The following is a 25750-nucleotide window of genomic DNA, read 5'->3' on the forward strand; positions in this document are numbered from 1 at the left end:
TCTACCAAGTATTGTACCATTCTCGAAACCCACATGCTCCCTTCTGCGCGTGCACTGTTCCGTCGAGGTAAAAACTGGATGTTTCAACAAGATAATGCCCTTGCCACACATCCAAGGCCAGTAGAACTTGACTGCAGGAGCACAGTATCCAGGTCTTAGAGTGGCCAGCTCAATCCCCGGACATGAGCCCCATTGAAAATCTGTGGTGGATTATCAAAAGGTCTGTTTCAAAGCATAAACCAAAGAATTTAGAAGAATTAAAAGCAGTAATTCAAGAAGAATGGGACAAGATTACCCCTCAACAGTGTGAAAGGCTCGTGGGGAACATGCCAGCCAGGATTAGAGCTCTACTACGTGCCAATGGCAGGACTACTAAATATTAATTTGATGATGTGATGGTTTATTTATTTTTTGTTCAGTTTTGAACACATTCTCTGTTATTTGTTGACTTTGATACCGACAATGTTGAGAACTGACATACTGAAACTGTCAAGAATTTAGTTTTGTTAGTTTTTCTTGTAAACAATAAACAAAAAAATATAATTTGCATTTGTTTGTATCTGTCTAATGCAGCCACACCTTTTGAAACACAAAAAAGATTTTTCCACAAATATTTCATGATAATATTTCAGTTTGTGTAAAATTTTAAGGGTGTCCGAAAACTTTTTTCCACCACTGTATATTTACTAAAGTAAAGTTTTTTAACCCCACAGAAACATTAATAAGAATATACCTCCCAGATGAATCTCTTAGTACATTGTTGACTGTGAAGTTTAATTTCTTATTAAATATGACAGCAACACCAGCCCTCTTTGAGGACTGTCCAGCACCAAGTACCTCTCCAACCCATTCTCTTTTTAAATGGCTCAGCTTTTCTGTTTTTACATGTGTTTCTTGGAGAAAGATGATCTCTTAATTCTCTCCTGTTCATTAAACTAGATTAGATTAAATATCAAACAAAAGAGCATATTTCTTCTTTTCATTGTCAAATACAAATGGATGCAATGAAACAGTAAGGGTAGCTTTCAATTACATCCCAGAGACTGTTGAGAGGTACACATCTTCTCCTCTCAGTTTCCACTCACCCGTTTATCCCACCCTCCCCTTGATTCCCCTCACACCCATCCCCACACATACACAAAAGGGGCCACACATAAAAGAAGAAAACAAACAAACAAATACACATTAAAACAGAGAAAAGCACACAAAGGTCTATAGGGAGAACCTCCATAATCTGTTCTCCTCGGCTGTCCATTTTAAAGTCACTGTTACCTAATGCTTTCAAGAAACTATAAGAATAGAAAAAAAAATGTTGTCCCTTTTATATAGCTATTCGGGCTTATCAACGTCTACACCTAGTGTGACGGATTTAAATCAAGATAGTAGTTTTAACTGAGGAATTCGACAACAGTCTTACCACTGTAACAAAGCAGGTAGCATCACTTTACCCAGGTTTACTCCGCACCAACAGCTCCATTTGCGGCCTCGGAATCCAGAAATGCAGAGGCTTTAGCAACATCTTCAAACGTATAGCACTTGCCGGCCCGATTTAGAAGGTGGCTGGGTACAGCAGAAAAGCCTGGAAATGGGCCTTCTGTGCCCTGTTCAGGACCGGGTAGCAGGGCTTATGTCTTTTGGATGTAGCCTTGCTGTAGTCCAATGCAAACTTTATCTGATGACCAGCTACCTGCACTGGATGTCTTCAGGACTCATTGAGTGTCCAATCCCGGTCAGTGCACCTCAGGCACTATAAGATCAAAGGGCGGGGTTGAGAATAGGCATCTCTGGGCGCACCAACCCTGTGCGCACGCATTATTTCTGGAGGTTGCTCAGCCAGTGCAGGATACCATTTTGGGATGTTGGCCAATAAATATTGCCTGGCATTTGATGACTCGATTCCCTCCTTAAGGTTAATCAATAGTATATTCTCTCTACATGCTCGATCTTCAAGCTGGGTGAGTCTGTCCTCATATGTGACTAGGGCCGTAACGGTACATGTATTTGTGTCGAACCATTCGGTACGCAACTTTCGGTTCGGCACGACCCTGTACCGAATTATTGGGCACAGGATATTATTTTATTTTATTTTGTTTTATTTTAATTCCGTTTTTGCGAGCTGAACCATTTAAAATATCTAGTTCCCTGACGGACATAATTGAGTGACGGACCGAGTCCGACCGTAAATCTCCGCTTTCACTTTGTGCAGCGCATTCTCGCATTTTGACAACATGGCAAGCGAGCCTGATGAACCTGAAGACCCACCCACAAACCTTAAGTCCTCCGTTTGGGAACACTTTGGTTTCAGGGTAAAATACGAAGATGGAAATAAACAAGTGGACAAGACAAAAGCAGTGTGCCGACACTGCAGAACAGCGGTAGGGTATGTACTTGGAAACACGTCTAACATGCTTACGCATCTAAAGCGACACCACCCAAGTTTGAACGTTAACCGGCACGACTAGAAAAAGCAATCTGGTGCAAACTACAATATTGTCGTCGTTTACAAAGAAAGAGCGTTTCCCTGACCATCGCGCTAAAGAAATAACCAACGCCATTGGAGTTGAGTAAAATTGTTTCAGCTGCACTTTAGATATAAGCATGTTTTGTTTACTGCACTTTAACAAAGTGGGAAAGCTAAGTAAGTTCCTAGTAAAACTGAATCTGAGCAGGCTTTAAAGCTGACCAGCTGCACTATACTTTTTATTGAGTAAAACTGTTTAAGCAGAAATGTATATTTATATTTTTCATTCAAAAAATGTGTTAAAAAAACAGCAGGATTTTATTTTTCACTTTTATATTTCTATTTTCATTCAAACAATGTGAAAAAGCAGGATTTTATATGTATATGTTTGATTCAAAAATTGTGTAAAAAGAGTTAACTGCTGTGGTGGTATGTTTTAATAAGGTTACCAATAAGTAAAACATATTTAATAGTTGTCTATTTTTTTCATTACTGTACCGAAAAAAAAACCGAACCGTGACTTGTGTACCGAGGTACGTACCGAACCGAGATTTTTGTGTACCGTTACACCCCTATATTTGACCAGTCTGGTCTGATATTGCGCACAGTCTGTCTCAAGTTTTATCACACGGGAGTCAATCTTCCCCACAGTGTCGTGCAGTGATTTTAGCTGCTCAGCTTTGCGATTCAGAGGAGACTGCATCGTGTCGACTTTTTTTTCTAGCCGAATAAATCGTTCTTTAACGACATCATCTGCTTCTTGAAAATGTTTGGACAACACATTTTCAATGAATTTTGCGAGAGATGCAGAGTCTTTGCAGTCAAAAGCAGCGTCGGAAAGTTGGTTCATTGTTTGGCGTTCACGTGAGGCAACTCTCCTAGCGTGCATCAAGTGTGCAAAGTTTCACACTCTTATCTTAATAAATCCCAGGTATTCATTTACTCACAGCAGTTCAGTTGAAAAGTCCCTCGCATTAGGACATTTAGAACATTTATGGACAGCTCGGAGAGCACAGTCGGTGTCACTCTACCACCATCACACCAGAAGCTCCAGCTCTTTACTCTGCACTCAAATTGTGATTTGTGATACTGGGCTTTATAAATAAAATTGATGGTATTGGTTCTTTTGTGACGGCCCTGAACTACTCCACATAAACACACTTCTACACACACAGACGCCTACACGACACGGTAACCAGTGAACAGCCGAGCGGCCGTGGTGAAAACAAAGTGAAGAAAACTCAAAAACTACTCAAGTTAAACCTTGCTGAGTAAGCTGCCAATACTGTATCAATACATGTGTTCAGCAGGCATGAACATGTAAACATGTAGACAGCAATATTCAATAGGCTCCATACGCAGTCTCTCATCCACCGTCACTAACGTTATGTCTTACACAAGGACAGCACGCTAGTTCAGCTGATAGGGAATTGTTTCAAATAAGCTCAAATGACAGCTGTCTGTATGTAGACTAACTTAGTTTGACACTTGTCTAAAAATACTTTTAAATTTGGCTGCTGGCTGAGACAAACAGCTCCAACTCTCTCCACCAGCATGTAACCAGCCAAGCTGGCAGAGCCAAATACAGGGCACACGAATCATCTTCGTCATCAGCCTGATTTGAATACATTTTCCGGAACTTTGAGGTGCAGTGGAAACGCAAACCACACAGATTACCAGGAATTCTTTTACCCAGGTAAATAAATTCCTGGAAATAAAAGTTCCTGGAAATGTTGGTGGAAAAGGGGCTAATGTTTAAATTTGAAAACTTTGACTGACCAGGTTGCAAAGTCAGCAGGGGGAGAGTTGTGAGTTGATTTCTCAATCCTGGTGAGTGTCTCAAAGTCATATTTCATCACTGTTGTTTTTATCATTAATAACAAAAGCACAAATAAAATAGATGTAGAGCATAGATTTAGCATAAATATTAGTGGAGCTGATCAGGTCTGTGCCTTGTAGGGGGATCAGGGTAAAGTGTCACAAAAGATTATTGCACAATCACAAACTCAAGTGTCCCCCACCCAGCATCAGAGAAAACTGATAAACAAATAGCAGCCTGACAAGCTCTAAAAGCTGCTGCCTTATTTTTTTACAGTGTGTTTTGGCACTTCTGATGTCAGTGTCTCTGGCTGCTGCAGTTGGCTCATTTTGGTTTGTGGCCTAATTGCTAAGAAGTGAGATGAATTTCAAGAGACAGGTGGTGACAGCAGCACATAGGGCAGCCTTTGTTTGTGAGGGTTTAGAGGAAGTAGCGGCACACAGTTAAGAAAGTATTGACTGCTTGAACTGTTTACAAGAATCAATGTTTTCTAGAGGGTGCTGCTCGTAACTGGCTGCATCTGAAATAAACAGTGGACTTTGGACCTAATAGCTCGATGCCAGATGAGGGCTGGGCTCCAAAACATTCCCTTCCAGCAAAAAACTATTCCAAAACAACTACGATATAAATAGCCCCTCTGTCATCATAACCTTGTCGCACTCATGTAATGTTAGAAGCGGTTTGAAACTGACAAAACAATACACACAAAAATACTCCCAACTGCCAAGAGTCCATGTGAGCCAAATAAGCACTGTGTCTGGTTAGTTGTTAACTTAATGCGTCACACTACAGCTCCAGGAGTGGTTATGTAACAATATGGGGGTAGGGATATGGACAAACTGGAGAGGGTGACGATGGAAAGGAGAGAGGGAGAGAGAGAGAGAGAGAGAGAGAGAGAGAGAGTGAGAGAGAGAGAGAGAGAGAGTGTGTGTGTGTGTGTGTGTGTGTGTGTGTGTGTGTACTGGGGAAGCATTTGTGGTGAGCCAGTGTGCTTTTGTCACACAAGCAACTACCTTATTACAGTTACAGGACAACAGTTATTATCTGCTGAGGACAAAAGGTCAGGATTACTTCTTGATTTTCAGAGTGGTTCACTCTTGAGTGTATTGTTTTGCAGCCAGGTACACAATTTGTTATTGCACAGATATGCTGATATGAACAGTAACAGTACACACAAAACACTGTGCACAGAAAGGAACAGAACATGCCATAAAAATGCACTAACCTGCCAGAATGTAATGAAGTCAGGTCAAGTCAACTTTATTTATAGAGCACATTTAAAAACAACAATCATTGACCAAAGTGCTTTACAATGGATACAATGGATACTTCTCTCCCAGAAGGGTTCGACTCGTTTCCGGAGAGGATACGCTGGCGAGAACGGACAGAAAGGAGGCGACGGCGGCGCTGCGAAAGATGCCGTAAATGAGGCAAATGAGCCGGTATCAAAGCTAGGCTAACCGCAACACCGCACAAACCAGCGGTTCCAAGCGTCTTTCTCGCCAGCGTCCGCTCCCTGGTTAACAAGATGGACGAGATTAAACTACGGGACGTTAACAACCGGATAAACAGCTGTATCATGGTGATAACAGAGACCTGGCTGCATGAAAACATCCCGGACCTAGCCGCGGAGCTAGCAGGATGTACAATCTTCCGGGCGGGCCACACATCGGACTCCGGTAAGAAGATAGGAGGAGGTGTGTGTGTGTCTATATTAACAACAGTTGGTGCACGGACGCTGCCGTTATTGAGAGACACTGCTGTCCAGACCTGGGGTTTCTAATGTTGAAGTGCAGACCTTATTATTTGCCCAGGGAAATAACTCAAGTGTTTGTAACTGCCGTGTATATCCACCCGCGAGCTAATGCTAATGTAACTATGAGCAGACTGCATGACAGCGTCATCAGGCAACAAAACAAACACCCAGAGGGCTTCTTCATCGTCGCTGGAGACTTTAATCACACCAACTTAAAGACTGTGCTCCCCAGATTTTACAAGAATGTTGACATTCAAACAAGGAAGGCCAGAACACTAGACCAGGTCTACACCAACATCTCTGGAGCCTACAAAGCCCGCCCCTCCCCCCACCTCGGACACTCACACCATCTTTCCCTGTTCCTGACACCAGCTTACAAACCCCTCATCTGTAGGTCTAAGTCACAGTATAAGTCAGTGCAGTGCTGGACTGAGGAGGCCACACTATCCTTGCAGGACTGTTTTGAGGACACCATATATGAGCTCTTTGAAGACCCAGACATTGAGCTCCACACTTTCTCTGTACTGTCATACATCAGTTTCTGCATGGACAATGTAACATCAAGGAAACAGGAGAAAACATTCCCCAACCAAAAACCCTGGTTTAATGCCAATATCAGAGCACTACTCCAGGCCAGGGATTCAGCACTGAGGTCAAGGGACAGGGAAGCCTACAGAAAGGCTAGAGCGGACCTGAACAGAGGCATCAAGGCTGCTAAAGCGAAGTACAGAGAACAGATAGAGGCCAACCTCAGGGAGAACAACCCCTGCTCCATGTGGAAAGGCATACAGAATATTACGGACTATAAACCATGCCACAACACCGCCTCCCCCACCGACACTTCTCTCCCAGACCAGCTCAACACCGTTTTCTCCCGCTTTGAAGAGGACAACAGACAGGCAGAGGACACACAGCTGACATCATCAGAGCACGACCAGCCCCCCACCGTCCAACAACACCAGGTACTGCGATTCCTGCGTGGCATCAACACCAGGAAAGCACCAGGACCGGATGGAGTACCAGGGAGGGTGCTGAAATCATGTGCTCATCAGCTTGCTGCAGTATTCACTAACATCTTTAACCGTTCACTGCAGCAAGCCACAGTCCCCACCTGCCTGAAAACTGCCACCATAATCCCTGTGCCCAAATCCTCTGCCATCACAGGGTTGATGTGGTGGCCCTGACACCGGTGATCACGAAATGTATGGAGAGACTGGTGTTACAGCATGTCAAGGCCCACATCCCACCTGGCTTTGACCAACATCAGTTCGCCTACAGGTCCAACAGATCCACAGACGACGCCATCGCCCTCCACACCACTCTCAGCCACATTGAAAGCCCCAACATATATATCAGGATGCTGTTTGTTGACTTCAGCTCGGCATTTAACTCCATCAGCCCCAGCCGACTCATCAACAAACTGCAGACACTACAACTTGGAACCTCCCTCTGTCTGTGAATCAAGGACTTCCTGACTAACAGACCCCAGCATGTCAGAATGGGCACCTCCACATCCTCCACCATCATCCTCAATACTGGTGTTCCTCAGGGCTGTGTGCTGAGTCCAGTCTTGTACACACTGTACACTCATGACTGAGTCGCTACTCATGGCTCCAATACCCTCATCAAATTTGCGGATGATACAACCGTTTTGGGGCTCATCAACAACGGGGACGAGGCACCATACAAGGAAGAGGTCCAAGCACTGGCTGCCTGGTGCAGTGACAACCACCTCAACCTCAACACCAAGAAGACAAAAGAAGTCATCATTGACATCTGGAAGTCGAGTACCACACTGCACTCAGGCCTGAGCATCACTGGGGAGGAAGTGGAATGGGTCACCAGCTTTAAGCTCCTTGGTCTGCACATCTCGGAGGACCTGGGCTGGACTGTGAATGCCACCCTTATCATCAAAAAGGCCCAGCAGCGTCTATTCTTTCTGAGAACGCTGAGGAGGAACAAACTCCCTCCACCTCTGCTGAAAAACTTCTACCACTGCACAATAGAGAGTGTCCTCACCTATGGATGTACGGTGTGGTATGTCAGCTGCACTGCATCTGAAAAGAAACAACTGCAGCAGGTCATCAAGACGGCTCAGTGGATCATCGGCTCCCCACTTCCACACCTAGAGGAGATCTACTCCAGCTTCCCCATGGCTGTGAAGAGACTGCTGCAGGAACCATGTCCACACACCTACTACTACCTGGACTACTGACTGTCTTGCACTTTTGATACAGAATATTACAGTCTGTATCTGTTGTAAATATTCTAAACTGCACCTTATTTTTAATATTTTACTATTTATATTACATTATATTTTATGACTAGGACATACTGCTGCTACAAGGAGATGTTGCCAAACGGAATTTCATTGTTCAAAGCTTCTGAAATTATGCACAACCAAGAAAAATAATCAACTAAAACAGTAGAGTTCCTGCTCACAGGTCTTCTTAAAAACATTAATACAAAGGGTCTTAGAAATAAGGTCCAACTTTGTTTAAAGCCTGGACTGATTTAAAACACGATACATACTGTAAATGCCTTGAGCAAATTCAATGAAAAAGATGAATATCTAACAAATTTTGTAAGATGCTTTGGCTGATGATTTCCATTGCCTAGATTCCATTAAAAATATTCAAACGAAACATAGAAGGAAAGATAGAGGAAACAGAAAGAGAGAGCACTGAAAACTTGAGAACTCTGTCACCTCTGGTTTTTAACTTTGTAAGTGAGATGGAAAGCAGTGATTTGTCAGTGGATCTGAGGGGACAAAAGGTGGAATAGGGAGTGAGGAGTTCTGAAATATAATCTGGTGCTAGTCCATGCAGTGCTTTAAAAACAAATAAAAGAGTCTTAAAATAAATCCTATACTTTACAGGTAACTAGTGAAGCGAGGCCAATACAGGGGAAATGTGATCACTTCTCCTGGTACCAGTAATGAGCCTTGCTGCTGAATTCTGAACGAGCTGCAAGTGTGATAGAGCTGACTGGTTGATGCCAGTGTAGATGGAATTACAGTAATCTAATCGGGAGGAGATGAAAGCATGAACCTGAATTTCTAAATCTTTTATGGACAGAAATTATTTAACTTTTGCAATGGATCTAAGATGGAAGAAGCTTGAACTGACAACTGAGTTGATCTGTTTATCAAATTTAAAGCCAGAGTCAAAGATGACACCAAGATTCTTTACATGAGATTTCAAATGCGAAGACAGAGGACCAAGAGCACTGGTAACAGAGGCAGAAATGTCTGTAAGGCCAAAGATGAGGACCTCAGTTTTGTCATGGTTCAGCTGGAGAAAGCTTCGTGCCATTTTAGATTGTATGTCATTAATACAGTGTAATAGTGAATTAATGCTGCAAGGATGTGATGGTTTGGGAGGTACAACTGGGAATCATCTGCATAACAGAAGATAAGATATATTGTATTTCCTTAATATAGAGCCTAATGGAAGCATGTATAGTGAAAATAAAATTGGGCCTAAAATGGAACCTTGAGGAACACCATAGAAGATGGGAGCACTGACAGGCCAGTCCCTGAATGCCAACAACATGCTCCAAGCGGTCCAAGAGAATGGAGTGATCCACAGTATCAAATGCTGCTGAAAGATCTAAGAGAATCAGAGTGGCATAACATCCCGAGTCTAAGGATAAAAGTAAGTCATTTGTTACTCTCAACAAGGCAGATTCTGTGCTATGATGCTTTCTAAAGCCTGATTGAAATTTGTCCAGAATGCTGTAACTGTCAAGGTAGGAGATGAGTTGAGAGAAAACAATTTTTTCAGGACTATTGATAAAAATGAGAGCTTTGATATTGGACGGTAGTTACCAGGAACAGATGGACCATGATTTTCTTTTTTGATGAGAGGATGAATGACAGCATGTTTAAAGCATGTATGGACATAGCCGTTCACTAGAGAGCTATTAATTACTGAGAGAACACTGGGCAGACATGACTGTTAAAGTCTCCCAGGATCAGCACATGATCAGAATTAATGAGTACTGAGGATAGGAAGTGAGAGAACTCATCTATAAATTTTGGGTTGAATTTAGGGGGCCTGTATATGAGTGCTCAAAGTACCGGAGTTGATCTTTCAATCTTACACAACATCAATTCAAAACTTGTGACAGGAGTTTACAGTTAAAAACATTTTTAAAAATCACAGCAACACCCCCTCCCTGGCCAGTGGTGCGCGGTGAAATAAGAAATTTGTAATTTGGAAGACACAATTCAGAGAAGGCACTGACTTCACCAGGTCGTTGCCAGGATCTGGGGTTAGTGATAACAGAAATCAGTGAGCCTTGACAATTAATAGGTTTTGTGGGGAGGACCAATTAAAGTGGTGCTGCTATTGGAGGCTGGCAGGGGGCGCTGTGGTCAGCAATAGCGTCCAGAAGTGAGGGGAGGGGAGAAAGAGGTTGAGTGCGTACAGTTGGATGTGTTTACTGTCAGTCAAGTGGAGGTGGGTGCTCAACAGGACACAGTCAGATCAATATTAATTGATAAGAGCCGTGATCCTTCTCGGCTAGGATGCAGACCGTGCCTGCCAAACAATCAAGGTCTGCCCAAGGAAGTGGTAAAGTTGTCAGCAAAGGGAACATTTCTGCTTAGACAGTAACCCTTCAGCCAGAGACGGCTGGTGGTGATGTCACCAAAGCAAGGTGGGGGAAGCGGGACGGAAATAATTACCTGCTTCCCAGTGACCAGCAGGCTGTCCAACAGGTGGATGAAGAGTTTCTTTAGAAGATCCGACTTTTCTTGTTTTAGGTCATCTATGCCAGCCTCGACAACCACCGTGGAGGCAGAAGTGTGCTGGGCTGTAGCCTGCAGGGTGGCAGATGTAATATCCCTGACGGTGGCACCAGGGTGGCAGAAGGTCTGACCGTTGCGTACCGCCACATGTCTGACCATGGAGGACCCCACAATCAGCACAGAAGGAGGGTGCTGTTCCTGGGCATGCACCACTGACCTCCTGGAGGTGTGTTGGCGGCGCAATGGAGCCTGCTGTAGATGTCCCAGGTGTCGCTGGACCCCATCCGCTCCGGACATTTGTCTGATGGAAACCACGGCTGGGTGGAGGAATGGGAGCCGGTGGAGAGTCGGAACTTGCACCCACAGGGGGGAATTTCACACTCAGAATGTCGAACCTGTTGGCCAGCTGTAAGTCTAGAGATGGAGGAGGAAGGGACAGGAGAGCACCATTTCCTTTGGTAACCACTGACCAGGGCACCGGGTCCAGTTTAAGGGGTGTCGAGCTCACCAGAGCCTTCACTTCATCCCTGCCGCTGAGACGCCATAGCTCTGGTCGGTCCCGACAGAGGGTGGAGGTCGCCGATGTTTTGGTCTTTGCACCTTGGAAGTACCAATGGGTTGCAGATTGTTGAAGCTGTCACAGGCACTGGAGATTCAGCAGTGACGGAGCCGGTCCATGGTAAAGTGGTGTCATTGTTGGTGGACGTGTTTCGGTTACCATAACCAGAGGACTTAAGGAGTGTTGTATGTTTTGCCTGGGACGAGTCGACAGCAGAGAAGTCCACGAGCAATTTGTCCTTCTCTTAAGATCTGTCCGCAGATCTGCGATGCCTTCCTTCAGCTTTGAAAAAGGTAGGAAGGCATGACTCACACCCAGCCGACATGACAGAATAGTTTGTAACTCGGTCGCTCAAGTGAGAGAAACAAGACCGAGATGAGTCAGGAGAGGCTTTGTAGATAGCCGAAACATCCACAGAGGTCTCTCCTAATCTGAGGCCAGCAGTTACATTGACAAAAACCAGTATAAATCACAGATAAATTAGATTCTTGTTTAAAAACAGTGTTTCGCTGGTGTGGTTTGGTGTGCGGCTGCGAGGAACAGTCACAGCTCAACTTTTCCTCCAAAGTCTTTAAAAGTACAAGCCCAATGACTTAGATTCCTCATCCAGTTAAAGGACACGTTTTAATACAATCAGTGTCTTGTACAGGATGTATAAAAAAGAGGCCAAAAAAGTTTTACAAACTGGACAAATACTTAGCTTGCGGGAGCTGCACATGGAAGTCGAAAGCCATACATGCCGTAAAACCCCACTGAGCAAGCAACGTCTGTGGACGTCCAAGACTAGTTGATATCTTGTCCACAGATGTGATATCAACTAGTCTTGGACGTCCACAGACGTTGCTTGCTCAGTGGGACATAGCCATAATACACTTTCATGTGAAGTGCCAACACAGTGAAATACAGAAATTTAATGTAATAATTTCATTTGTATTGAAAACTTTCTAAGGCACAGAGTTGAATTATGGTCCACAAAAAACATGTTATGCAAGAGAGACACATGTACTGAAAATCATGTGTTTACTCATGCCTATGTGTTGATCAAACATGTTAAACACTAACTACATGTTCTGTGTGTGTGTGTGTGTGTTTGTGTGTGTGTGTGCCTCTGCCTCGGTGAGCAGTAAGTAACAGTGTTTTCCTCTGAGTCCCAGCCAGTTAAATGTCTGGAAAGCAAAGCTCTGTGAAGGAATGTGGGCAGAGGCCAGGGAGGTTCATACGGCAGGTTTTCTAGGAAAACTCACTGAGCTCCAAAAATCCCCTCCGAAAGTGTCCCAGAACATCGAATGTCCGTCTCTTTTCTTTTCAGCCTTCTTCATGTCAGTCCTGCCTCAATACCTTGTTTAACGCACACACACACACACACACACACACACACACACACACACACACACACACACACCAAAATACTTCATAGAAGCAACCACCCTCCTCCTTTGTTTACCTTTGAACCAACTATTATTCTCAACAATTTCTTTGTTTCTGTTTGTGTCAATAACTGAATAAACTAGAGACCACCTTGCAATGAAATCACCACAAACACACCTCCTGTTATCTCTGTTGCCAGTTCACAGAAGTCCAAACAGCAAAGCTGCACTGTGCAGCATGAGTGAGAGAGGAGGGAGAACACAGGACACCTTGTAATTAGACCAGTCTCCCTCACACTGCTGCAGCTTCCTCAACATCTCAATGGAGGAGGACTGGGAGCCGCCGAGCTATGTCCTTAAGACAGTTATTAAACACATCAAATGAGCAGAGCTTCTCCCAACTAAAGCCAGAATAAGGACCTGCAATTTGTCATGGGTGCACATACTCCCACATCTAGCCATGCAGTGTTTTGTCAATGCATAGCTATTCTGAGAGAAAAACAGGTAGCTGCTACTTCTTTACCTTTTTGTCCATACTCATGTGCTTGCTTGGCTTGGCTCAATTTTGTTTGACTTGGCCATTACAACAGGGCTACCTATTTCAAGGTGTGACTTAAACTGATGATGGCTTGTCTTGAGTGATGATGTTTAAAAGCAGCAGGCTGATCTATGGCTAAAGTCCGTTGTTATTTTGTTGCAAACATTCTTCCATCACCCAGCAGGGCAGGTAAAAGAAGTTTACCTGTTGGGAGTTGAGTTCGTTTGCAGAGGTGCAGTAAGAGCCTGTTGTTCATCAACATCCCACTGTAGCTGTTTCTGTTTGTACTCTTTCGCCCTGTGGTATCAGTAGCCACTGACACAGTTCCACAATTTTGGCAATAAACACATTACATTGCTATAGATTTTTCACAATGAAAGTCCCCCATTATTTTACTGTGTAAAAGATTTTATTGTGAAGCAGCATAATAAGAAAATGTTGTGTTCTCATCAGCAGTAACTTAATATGACTCCTGTGCAGCTGAAAGCAAACATGAAACAGTAAAATAAATCCGATATCTAGACTAAAAAGAGGACACAGGAGAGAAACTAAACTCCAAATCACAAAGATTCAGTTAGAAACTACAAAGGTACTGAAAGCTGAACAAATAGAGACTCTAAAAACATCTTTCTTTCTGGTCTCCTGCACAGACAGATTTGAGTTGAGTCTCGCAACACATGCTTGATTGGGCAAGGGGTCGTAGGGGGTTGACTGCCATCGGCAAGACATTACCGCTGCCTGCTTGGAGGCAGTGGGTCGCACTTATTGCCCTACTCCAGAGATGTTCCATCTATGCCACAGCTCGGTGTGGCTCGGCACATCTAAACTGGTAATGGAAAGACAAATCGACGCAGCATGGTTTGACTCAGTGCAGCCAAACCCTGTAATGGAAAAAGGGTACTTTACCCACTGAAGCAGCTTGTGATTCACATAGAGGCAGCCTTAAGTTTACTACATTCATAAAAGCTGACAAGAGGCCATATAGGTGTACATGAAGGCTTTAGTATCAATAAGTGAAGTTTTAAAACATTTTGAAACCTTTTTAATGCTTTAACCTGCTGGTCATATCTTCTGTTCTGATCGAACAACACGTTTAATGGCACTTTTCTAATTAGTTCGCCTTATATTTTAGACCTAATTCAGCCAAATAATACTGATCCTGCACAGACTGACAATCTGCAGGGCTAAGAAGTCCTGTAGAAGAACTGTGGTTGCGCAAAATGTTCTCTCTGCACTGCACATATGCCAGATGCCTATCTCCTCCAGTTTACTTGCAAAGTAAATGTAGTGCTGCCAGAGCACAACAGAGGCATACATATTCAGTGAAGATATTCAGTCTCAAGGACACTCTCCGGCTTCCGTAGGTGGAATAATGTTCTTCTTCACATAAGTCATAGCTTTGTCCGGGTCAGTAAACTCCATGTCCTCCCCTCTGTACATGACCACGTCACGCTGGAAACAGTATCCCATACCGGTCACGAAGCAGCTTCCTCACCTCTGTAAACGCAGCCCGGGCTTTAGCTACAGTTGCCGTGTAGTCCGGAAAGATGGTGATTGGTTCCCCGTTGAAACGGAGTGGACCCCGAGTGCGTGCGCGTCACAGTACGGCCCCAGGCTCCGATGCAAGCGGTCGATCAGTGGCTCTTTATCCAACTGTAGCACTTCAGTAGGCAGCTTTGACACAAAGGTTGTGGCGCTGGAGTCGGGTGTTTCGGGTACACCAATGATTCTTATGTTACATCTCCTCATCCTTCCTTTGATATCCTCACACTTCATTTTCAGTTCTGCCAATTCTGTCTTCATCTCACTCACAGTATTTTGTAGAGTAGCCACTTCATCCGACCAAGCCGATAGATTGTGTTGGAGGATCCAGTATACTTATATTTCCTCAGATTGGTTGCCATCTTGGCACCACTGCGGAGCTGTTTCAATTTCCGATTGAGTTTAGAGATAGTTTACTGTTGTATGAAATGGAATACACCTTACGTTTTTCGCTTAAAATAGAGGTTTAATGGGAGCTCATGTCAAACACAGCTTACTCCATTGCAGCCAAGCCCTTCCTCTCCGAGCTGCTTTTCTGAAGCAAAACAAAAGTTTACATGTTCTAAAAAAAAAGAGAAAACATTGCATGTCCTGCGATGTGACTCGCACATGCACACATTGCGATGGCAATGTTCAAACAATATATCGTGCAGCCCTACTAGGAAGGTGCTATAATAGTGCAGTTCAATCTAAATTAATCCTGTTGACAGCTCTGTGTCCACTTTATTGAGTTAATACTATTGTTGGGATTCACAGGACCACAGATGATTTGTCATTTGTTAAAATATAAACTGGAGAGGCTTTTCCTCTCTGCATGCTCTTTGTTCTCCAAACAAAGACAGCTATTTATATTCTCACCTCACACCTCAGACAGTCCTGCTCTCTTACTCGGGAACTGCGGAGCAGCCCACACATCTTTCCTGCTGGGCCTGGAAAGGCCCAGATGCTCAGACCCTTGCTCCTTGCCCTGAACCATCAAAGGTGGGGCAATTGCTAACAGACTCTCTTTTTTCCTGGACCACGAGTTGCCCACACTCAAGGCTGAGGCAAACCTGAACCAGAGAAGTTAGACTTGCAAGCACAAGGTTTGCAACTAGCTTTCCAGCAACAAGGAACTAAGTGAGTTAGCACTAACTCTGCAAGGACCCCGAGCGACTGGCTTCCTCGGATCAGAACCTTTGGAACAAGGACACAGCAAAGACTGCAGCTGGAACCACAGCTCTTTCCAGCCTTCTTCTGCCGGCTAACAAAGCAGTACACCACCAAGTGACTCTTCTTTTCCCGCTTCTTTTCCTTTGTCTTTGTCCTGACCACATAGTCACACAAACACCTCCCCCAACCTCAAGCCAGCTTTGATTTGGCCATCTTGTAGTTCTCTGTTGTCATCCATTTTGTTTTGTGGGCCAAACGGCTCTTTGATCACCACACCAGCCTTTGTCTTCCTCTCTCTCTCGCGCACACACACACACACACACACACACACACACACACACACACACACACCAAGCTTGTATATAGTTAGTTAGAATTTGTGTGTTTTGGTTTGCTTTGCTAGTTTGTGAATAAATATAATTCTTTGGAATCATACCTGCTGTCTGTTTAATGTTGCACAGGAGTGAATGAATCGTCAACCTCTGCTGCGTCAAGAACTCCAAAATCCTTCAGGCGTTACTGTTAATTTTGGTTGTTGTCATTAGTTTAATTATTAATCAAAACTCCAAATTAATAGTTTAACGTATTTTATGAGACTGATATCTTTAACTGGCTATCATTTTTCCCTTTACGGGAATGGTGTCCCACGAGGTGATTTAATGTTAATTAAGTCACATTATTTAACATAATTATTAATTATTATTAATAATAATTATTAATTATTTCTGATAGCCAATTGACCCCGACATAATTGGTGCCTCCGTGTGATGCCCTAATATGTTGCTGTTATCATTAGTCATACTTCTCTTATTATACACATATGATTATTGTCACATATGTATACCATCAGATATTAATATATACTTTCAACATATTGTACCACAATAGCCAGAATTATAATTATAATATTATTACTTTCATTAATGTTGTTGTAAGATATTACCATTGCTGTCTATTCTGCATCTCTCTCTGTCTCTCTTTCTGTCTCATTGTGTCATACGGATTACTGTTAATTTATTATGTTGATCTGTTCTGTACGACATCTATTGCACATCTGTTCGTCCTGGAAGAGGGATCCCTCCTCAGTTGCTCTTCCTGAGGTTTCTACCGTTTTTCTCCCCCGTTAAAGTTTTTTTTTTGGGGGGGGGGGGTTCCTTATCTGCTGCAAGGGTCCTAAGGACAGAGGGATGTCGTATGCTGTAAAGCCCTGTGAGGCAAATGGTGATTTGTGATATTGTTCTTCATAAATAAAATTGATTGACTGATTGATTGATTGATCACAACATATTTGGTGCCACCGTGTGAGACCTAAAATTATGTTCCCAACATATTTGGTGCCTCCGTGTGAAGCCCAAATTTAAATCCCAACACTATGGTAGCTAATGTTATAATCTCAAAGGCTGAGAGGGCAAGCTGCTGCTCAGAGATACTGAATAAACTGAGTAAGATACTGATGGGATGATCTAATGGTACTAGTCGGTCAGTACACAACTAAATGTTTTGCTACAATGTACCATGCTGAAAAACAGTCAGCTAAAGCTGTTTGTTTACTGACTGACAGACTCATCAGTCTGAATGTTTTTAAACAGCAAAAAGACACAATCTTCACGAACTTTGACAAACTATCAAATCAGTACAAAGTGTTGTTTCACCATTTAAGTCAACATTGCAGTGTAGCGTCAGCTTTTCAAGAACCATGAAATACAGTACAGGCCAAAAGTTTGGACACACCTTCTCATTCAATGCCTTTTCTTTATTTTCGTGACTATTTACATTGTAGATTCTCACTGAAGGCATCAAAACTATGAATGAACACATGTGGAGTTATGTACTTAACAAAAAAATGTAAAATAACTGAAAACATGTTTTATATTCTAGTTTCTTCAAAATAGCCACCCTTTGCTCTGATTACTGCTTTGCACACTCTTGGCATTCTCTCCATGAGCTTCAAGAGGTAGTCACCTGAAATGGTTTTCCAACAGTCTTGAAGGAGTTCCCAGAGATGTTTAGCACTTGTTGGCCCCTTTGCCTTCATTCTGCGGTCCAGCTCACCCCAAACCATCTCGATTGGGTTCAGGTCCGGTGACTGTGGAGGCCAGGTCATCTGCCGCAGCACTCCATCACTCTCCTTCTTGGTCAAATAGCCCTTACACAGCCTGGAGGTGTGTTTGGGGTCATTGTCCTGTTGAAAAATAAATGATCGTCCAACTAAACGCAAACCGGATGGGATGGCATGTCGCTGCAGGATGCTGTGGTAGCCATGCTGGTTCAGTGTGCCTTCAATTTTGAATAAATCCCCAACAGTGTCACCAACAAAACACCCCCACACCATCACACCTCCTCCTCCATGCTTCACAGTGGGAACCAGGCATGTGGAATCCATCCGTTCACCTTTTCTGCGTCTCACAAAGACACGGCGGTTGGAACCGAAGATCTCAAATTTGGACTCATCAGACCAAAGCACAGATTTCCACTGGTCTAATGTCCATTCCTTGTGTTTCTTGGCCCAAACAAATCTCTTCTGCTTGTTGCCTGTCCTTAGCAGAGGTTTCCTAGCAGCTATTTGACCATGAAGGCCTGATTCGCGCAGTCTCCTCTTAACAGTTGTTCTAGAGATGGGTCTGCTGCTAGAACTCTGTGTGGCATTCATCTGGTCTCTGATCTGAGCTGCTGTTAACTTGCGATTTCTGAGGCTGGTGACTCGGATGAACTTATCCTCAGAAGCAGAGGTGACTCTTGGTCTTCCTTTCCTGGGTCGGTCCTCATGTGTGCCAGTTTCGTTGTAGCGCTTGATGGTTTTTGCGACTCCACGTGGGGACACATTTAAAGTTTTTGCAATTTTCCGGACTGACTGACCTTCATTTCTTAAAGTAATGATGGCCACTCGTTTTTCTTTAGTTAGCTGATTGGTTCTTGCCATAATATGAATTTTAACAGTTGTCCAATAGGGCTGTCGGCTGTGTATTAACCTGACTTCTGCACAACACAACTGATGGTCCCAACCCCATTGATAAAGCAAGAAATTCCACTAATTAACCCTGATAAGGCACACCTGTGAAGTGGAAACCATTTCAGGTGACTACCTCTTGAAGCTCATCAAGAGAATGCCAAGAGTGTGCAAAGCAGTAATCAGAGCAAAGGGTGGCTATTTTGAAGAAACTAGAATATAAAACATGTTTTCAGTTATTTCACCTTTTTTTGTTAAGTACATAACTCCACATGTGTTCATTCATAGTTTTGATGCCTTCAGTGAGAATCTACAATGTAAATAGTCATGAAAATAAAAAAAACGCATTGAATGAGAAGGTGTGTCCAAACTTTTGGACTTTCTGTACTGTATTTAATAGTATTGGTATCATTCAACTTTTCAATAATATTCATACTAATTAAGCTCCTTCCCAGCTTTCCATCTATTCCTACTACTTCACCTTCTTTTTACACATTAAAGCCAGCATTGCAGTGTAAAGTCAGCCTTTTAAAAACTAAAATATACCACAGTATTGCTTTCATTCAACTATTCAATGACATTCATCCACATTTAAGCCAGCATTGCAGTGTAGTGTAAGCTTTTTAAAACACCTTCAAATATTCCTCATCATTCAAACATGCATGGTATCATTCAATGTTTCAAGTGAGCATTGTAGTGTAGTGTAAGCTATTCAGCTTGAGCATTCACACGCACACACCATGTCACATGTTAATTGCAGGTGTGACATGGTGTGTGCGTGTCTCAGAAATGACAGGAGCAGAATCTCCATTTTAATGAGCGTGTAAACATTATATATCAGCATTATCCATCTAAGATACACTACTACGGCCTTTACTACTAATTTCTAATTTTACTAATGTTGCTACTTTTGGGATTATAAATGTTAAATACGTATTTCAACATATTTACATACATACAATATTATTAACACATACATGTAGTATGTATTACATGTAGTTTGCAGTACTTGTAGTAGGCAGTACATATCAATGAATCAGCTACTGCCATTAATAGTACTCGGTGGCGGTAGCAGGCATCTGTCAAAATTTAGTATATGTATACTGTTGGACTGTATGTATAAAGGGGTTCAAGTGTCACCATAGCGCATTCTGACTCAAACTGCATTATCAGGTTTGTAGCAGAAGCTGCCCTCAGACTGACTTTGTAGAGGCTGTACAGCACAACCCTGACAACTGGACTGATGGAATTGATGGGATCACCTAAGTCAAGAGAGACAGAGGGTATTCTTAGGCCCTGATAGCACAGGACGCTGCACTGTGTTTTTTTTTTAACTGATGCCATTAGTAAAAACTTTTTATTGTTGCCAGGCAACCACCCCATCTCCTCTTGACATTCCTATGTAATCAACGTACTGTTTATTTACTTTATTTATTTGACAAATACTAGTATCTAGTCCCTAAAATGTTCAGGCAGAGGGTACTTGCTCTAGCTCTGGTTGAGGGTGAGAGGCTATCAGTTAATAGTTTGTCAGGCGCAAGGAAACAGAGATCTGTGTGGGTACACATGACCCTTAAAAAGAGGGTGGATTACAAGGAGTACCACCAGTTGGTCCAGGAGCTGCGCCAATGGCTGTTTCCAGGCATATTTTAGGATGACTCAGGGGCATTTTGACAACCTGCTGTCTATCGTTGGGACGTATAGCTCTGGGTATCCAGCAACTGCTACCACCAGTTTCTCCTGTTTGCCAGCTGTAAATTTGTTGTCATGACCACCACAGAAGGCCGCCTCCTAAATCATCCGACTGGACAATGGGGAAAAGGCAGATATGACGTGGGGCGTTTTTCTGCTCTGAGTTAAAGTTTTTTCAACACAAGGCGTTCAGAGCGCTCCTGCAAAAACTCCAGGCGCTTAGAGTGCGAAAAACGCAAGGCACATCACAATGCAAAAAACGTCAGCAAAAAACTTCATTTTCATTAAAATCAATTACAAAAAGGCACCCCAAACTGCTAAAACACATCCTGTGTGACCAGGGCCTTATTCAGCATTAAACTGAAGGACAAGCAACAGCAACATTGACCCTCTTTAATTATCTGACTAGACTCAAGTTTTTCTAACACTGGCTCCATACAGTAGATACTGGAACAGACACGGTCTCAGACACACCTGCTTGTGCACCACTCAAAGAATGACAGAGCAATTATCACTCAGTGGAGATTAATATTAAAATACTATTGAACACTTCATACTATATTATTCTAACATCAATTTGATGCAGAAAAGAAAAACATACCTGGACATCGTAAAGTGCCACAATGTTTTCATGCTGCAGCTCCTGAGTAAAAAACAGGACAGAAAATTGCATGTGTGATTCATTGGCAGGAACTTACATACTACAGCAGCTAAAGGCACCATTTTGATCAATATTTCTATCAGGGAAGTTGAGGTACCTCTCTGTCAAAGGTGCAGACTCACATAAGGTCAATGCCAAATCATTCTTTAAATACACTGAGGAGATAAGTTAGAGGCAATTAAGTGTCATGCTCACCTTAAGGATTTTGATTTCCTTGCCAAGAAGGATCTGGGACTTGGACAGGTTCTTCTTATTAATGCTCTTGATCGCCACCTCCCAATCTGTCTTCTGCAGAACATAGAGAGCAGGACAGAAAGGAAAAAAGATCAAACTTAATCCCAATGTCCTTGTAAAATGTCCCCTTAACTTGTATCAAAGATTAATGAAACAGGTAGTCCTGCTGATGTCAAGTCAAGTCACTTCTATTTTTGTAGCACATTTAAAAACAACAGGAGTTTAACCAACGTGGTTTCCAATAGGGGTAGATGTGTTCTATGATTGGAAAAGTAAAAAAGGTGCATAAAAGGCAATAATACATCCTGTAATGCAATACAATGATAACAGAGAGAAGGAAAGAACAAAAAGTAGAGGCTAAAACAAAATAAATGACACAAAGAAAAAAGCGGCAAGAGGATGTTTAAAAAATAAGCCTTGGACTGTTCACTTTTGTACAACACCTCAACCATTCTTACATTCTTACAACATATTAAGTTTGGTGTTCAACTTGTTTTGATTCATAACACCTAATGAACCAAATCCTTACAGTGTTATTATTGGCTGAAATACGACAGAATTGTCAACTAGCTACACTTTGTTACCATCTTCAGTCTGACATTGTCTGTGCGTTCCACTGCCCATACTGTACAGTATGCCAGATATTTTTTTTAATATGTTCCAATATGCTCATGCAGGCTTGGAAAGCAGCACCAGCCACCAGTCGGCTGCTAGATTTGCTTCACTCATATACTAATACCAGAATATTCTACTACATCTGGTTGAATTTTTGCGGTATGCAAGCCAGCATGCTTCTCTGGCTATTCTGACCCACAATCCTCTTCACAGCGGAAAATATGTCACATCAACTGAGCAGCAAACAGATTACAGCTTGACAGCTGATAGAAGCCCCAATGATAAATGACAGTATTAAAGTAACTGGTGACCAGTCAAATAGTAAAAATAAGAATATTGATTATTAAAGTGAACAAAATAATCATTAAGATTACTGACAACAAAAGGACATAACTAGAAAAATAACAATGACAGAGAAATGTAATTTTTCTGTTGTGAATATATTAGAATCTACAATGTATGCAGTTGTAACTGAAAAGTTAAAACTACACACATTACAAAGTAGCAATGGCAGAGCTCTCTGGGTTATCCTCCATCTCTGGCGAGTTTGGCAAATGGCGTTTTTTTTTTTTTTATTTCCAAGTTAGCTGATATATGAGCAAGAGGGTCAAAGTTTGGGGCACAATGTTACAAAGAAGCAGATGCCCCGATTATGTGCGTACTACATGCAACAATACATACTTTGTAAGGGCAGCTGCAGTACCTACTAAAAGTATGTGATTCAGAGTGCACCCTGTATTCACTCTTTCCGTGGGAAACAATTGCCTGAAGCTTATGTCATTTTAAGTCCACAACGATGCACAGCCATACCAAAATACTTTATTTGCCGGGATTTTAAGAGTGTAGCTGAACAAAGTACAACAAACTTTGATGTGAGGCAATATTGAGAAGATGTCTTAGAACAGCCTTGATAGCAGCAAGCATCTTGTCTAGCACTTGCCATTGTTGTTTATACTCCTTGGTGGTTTCAGCACACCATTTGACAACAGCTTAACAATGGTGTTAGTCCCACCTGTGGCACTGATTGGCTTTTGGTTAGTCCTACCACAGAGCTCATTGACTTTTTTCTTTTTTTTTTAAATTTTAACCAAGAAACTGCTGTTTCAGTAAGCTCGGTGGAGTGGGCGGATTCAAGGGTGTGCACCTAGGCAGGTGTTACTACTCTAATACACTGTAATTACATTCTTTGGTTCAGCCAACCATTTACTTCTTTCTAAGCAGGCAATTTCCAATACTTTCCAAATTGGAATTCAGTAAGGTGCAGTAAGAGCCTGTTGTCTGTAGCTCTTCAACTAACATATCACTGTGGCTGATTCTGCTTTTATTCTTCCCCCCTGCAGTCTTAGGCACGGTGGTGTAGTGGTTAGCACTGTCGCCTCATATCAAGAGTGTTCCTGGTTTCTGGTTTGAACCCAGGGTGGGGGAGCCCTTCTATATGGAGTTTGCATGTTCTCTCCGTGTCAGTGTGGATTTTCTCTGCGTACTCCGGCTTCCTCCCACAATCCAAAGAGATGCAGGCAAGGTTAATTGGTAACTATAAATCGGCCGTAGGTGTGAATGTGAGCATGAATGATTGTTTGTCTCTATGTTTTAGCCCTGCGATAGTCCGGCAACCTATCCAGGGTGTACCCTGCCTCTCACCCAGTGTCAGCTGGGATAGGATCCAGGCCCCCCGCAACCCTCAAGAGGATAAGTGGTTACGGAAAATGAATGAATGAATGAAAACAAAATTCCATTAATTCAGTAATAAAAACATTTCATTTCCTGCAGATTCTTCACAACAAAAGTCCCCCGTTATTTTGTTATGTAAAGGCTTTTAGTGTGAAGCAGCAAAATAAGGAAATATTGAGTTTTCATCAGCAGTAACTTCACACGACCCATACAGCTGAAAGTGAACATGAAACTAGGGCTGCAGCTATCACTTTTTTTAATAATCGAGTATTCTATAGATTATTCTGACAATTAATCAAGTAATTGGATAAGAAATACTGCGTGTTTTCATTAAATTATTTTTGCTTTATTTAAAGGGGCAAAAAGCGAAATCCTTTCACCGCAATGTTTGCAGTTGTGCATTGACTGTAGACCAAAACAAAGTGTGTCATGAATAGGGTTGGGTACCGAAACTCTGTATTTTTTGTACTTGGTACCGATTCACGTTGGTACTACCGAGTACCGATTCACTTAAAATGAATCGGTGCCAAATTTCGGTACCTGAGGTGGAGGCGGAGCGAGAGCGCATGACTCGCACCTCAGACTCAGCAACAATGGCGACAAAAAAAAAAAAGCGCAGACAAAAGTTAATGTGCAGCACTGTTCCTAAATGTTCTCAATAAAATGTTGAAACTGAGAAGTTTAGACTATGGGCTCGAATGATGCATAGTGCGTCCAAATTCACACCCGTTCTTCTCTGTGGATTTTCTCCGCGACCATGTGTCATAGCGAGAAGCCACGCATATCAGCGGAAACAGCAGAACTGTAGCTTTCCGACAAGGCCAAGTACTTGTCGGTAATCCAATGTTTTCACAGCGAAAAAAATTGATAAAATTACAATAAAATGATGTATAACAGAGCTTTCATACAGCTTTGCACACACATTATTCTTGGATGGATTACTCGCGAACGCAGGCTCGCACAGAAATGCCACGCATATCACATGAAAGCGCAGGACCACACACATCATTGTGCTGTCATCCCATCACGCTTGTCTACAAAATAAAAACCTGACGAATTTCTTTACAATTCATTATACAGATCTTGTTATCAGTCACTTCATATAGTGAGGAATATCGTATCTTACCACGTCTTAGGCTTGCGTGTGTTTCTCCCTGTCTATCCACATTTGTAGTCCGGCTTTCAAGATGCAAATATCTCCATATTGTCCAGTTGACACTCCACCAAACTTTGTATGACAAGACAAGCGCACTTCACCTTTGCGCACCCAGACAACTGCAGCCTAATTATGCATGCTGACAGGGCCGTAGTCACCATATACATTGAGGGGGACACGTGCCCCCCCACCAGTGCCCAAAATGTCCCCCCAATATATAACTGAAACTGAAAAACAAATATTACCTTGGAGGACATCATTGCACTTGGTTGACTATTTTTTTTATGATCTCAGATGTAAATATTGCATGTTTCTTTCAGATAAAACACATTTTTGACTTTTGAATGAGTCAGTGGAATTTCTTGCAATAATGAAAAAATACTGCCAATCATGTCCGCCTGGCACAAACCACATGTTTTGGACAGCTGTGAAGTGACAGAATGTCCCAGCATCATGGTTCTTATATTGCCAGATTCCAGAGAGCCTCCCTTCTTCATATATGGCAGAATATGTCAACTTCCAACTTGCTATGCTGAGATACATGTAAGAATTTAGGCACACAGATTTGTTTTTTTCATTGATATAAAAATTAATATAAAGTACAGGCACATAGAAGGACATGGAATGATGAGATTGTCCTGAAAAAAAACCAAAACAAAAACACCAAGATATGGCATGTGTACGTAGCCTTTATAATGACTGTGATATGAGCTTAAAAGTAAAGGCAGTAAAAATACCCCAAAAAGGCCTAGGGCCCATAGGGTTAAAAAGTACCGAAATAAGGTACCGTTTGGTACTGGTACCGAATTCCAGATACTGGTACCGGT

At 42.5% G+C, this 25750-nt stretch overlaps 1 protein-coding gene across 3 annotated transcripts in view; it reads right to left on the minus strand.

Annotated features, from left to right (window-relative positions):
• ulk2 (unc-51 like autophagy activating kinase 2) overlaps window positions 1-25750 on the minus strand; it is a 102031-nt gene that overhangs the window by 59879 nt on the left and 16402 nt on the right. For all 3 annotated transcript variants that reach the window (XM_049576742.1, XM_049576741.1, XM_049576743.1), the window contains 2 exons: window positions 21443-21535; window positions 21188-21229 (listed from right to left, as the gene is read on the minus strand). In XM_049576742.1, coding sequence (XP_049432699.1) covers window positions 21188-21229; window positions 21443-21535 — 135 coding nt within the window. The remainder of the gene's footprint in view (window positions 1-21187; window positions 21230-21442; window positions 21536-25750) is intronic.

The sequence above is a fragment of the Epinephelus fuscoguttatus genome, linkage group LG5 (assembly GCF_011397635.1).
Source record: "Epinephelus fuscoguttatus linkage group LG5, E.fuscoguttatus.final_Chr_v1".
Taxonomy (NCBI): domain Eukaryota; kingdom Metazoa; phylum Chordata; class Actinopteri; order Perciformes; family Serranidae; genus Epinephelus; species Epinephelus fuscoguttatus.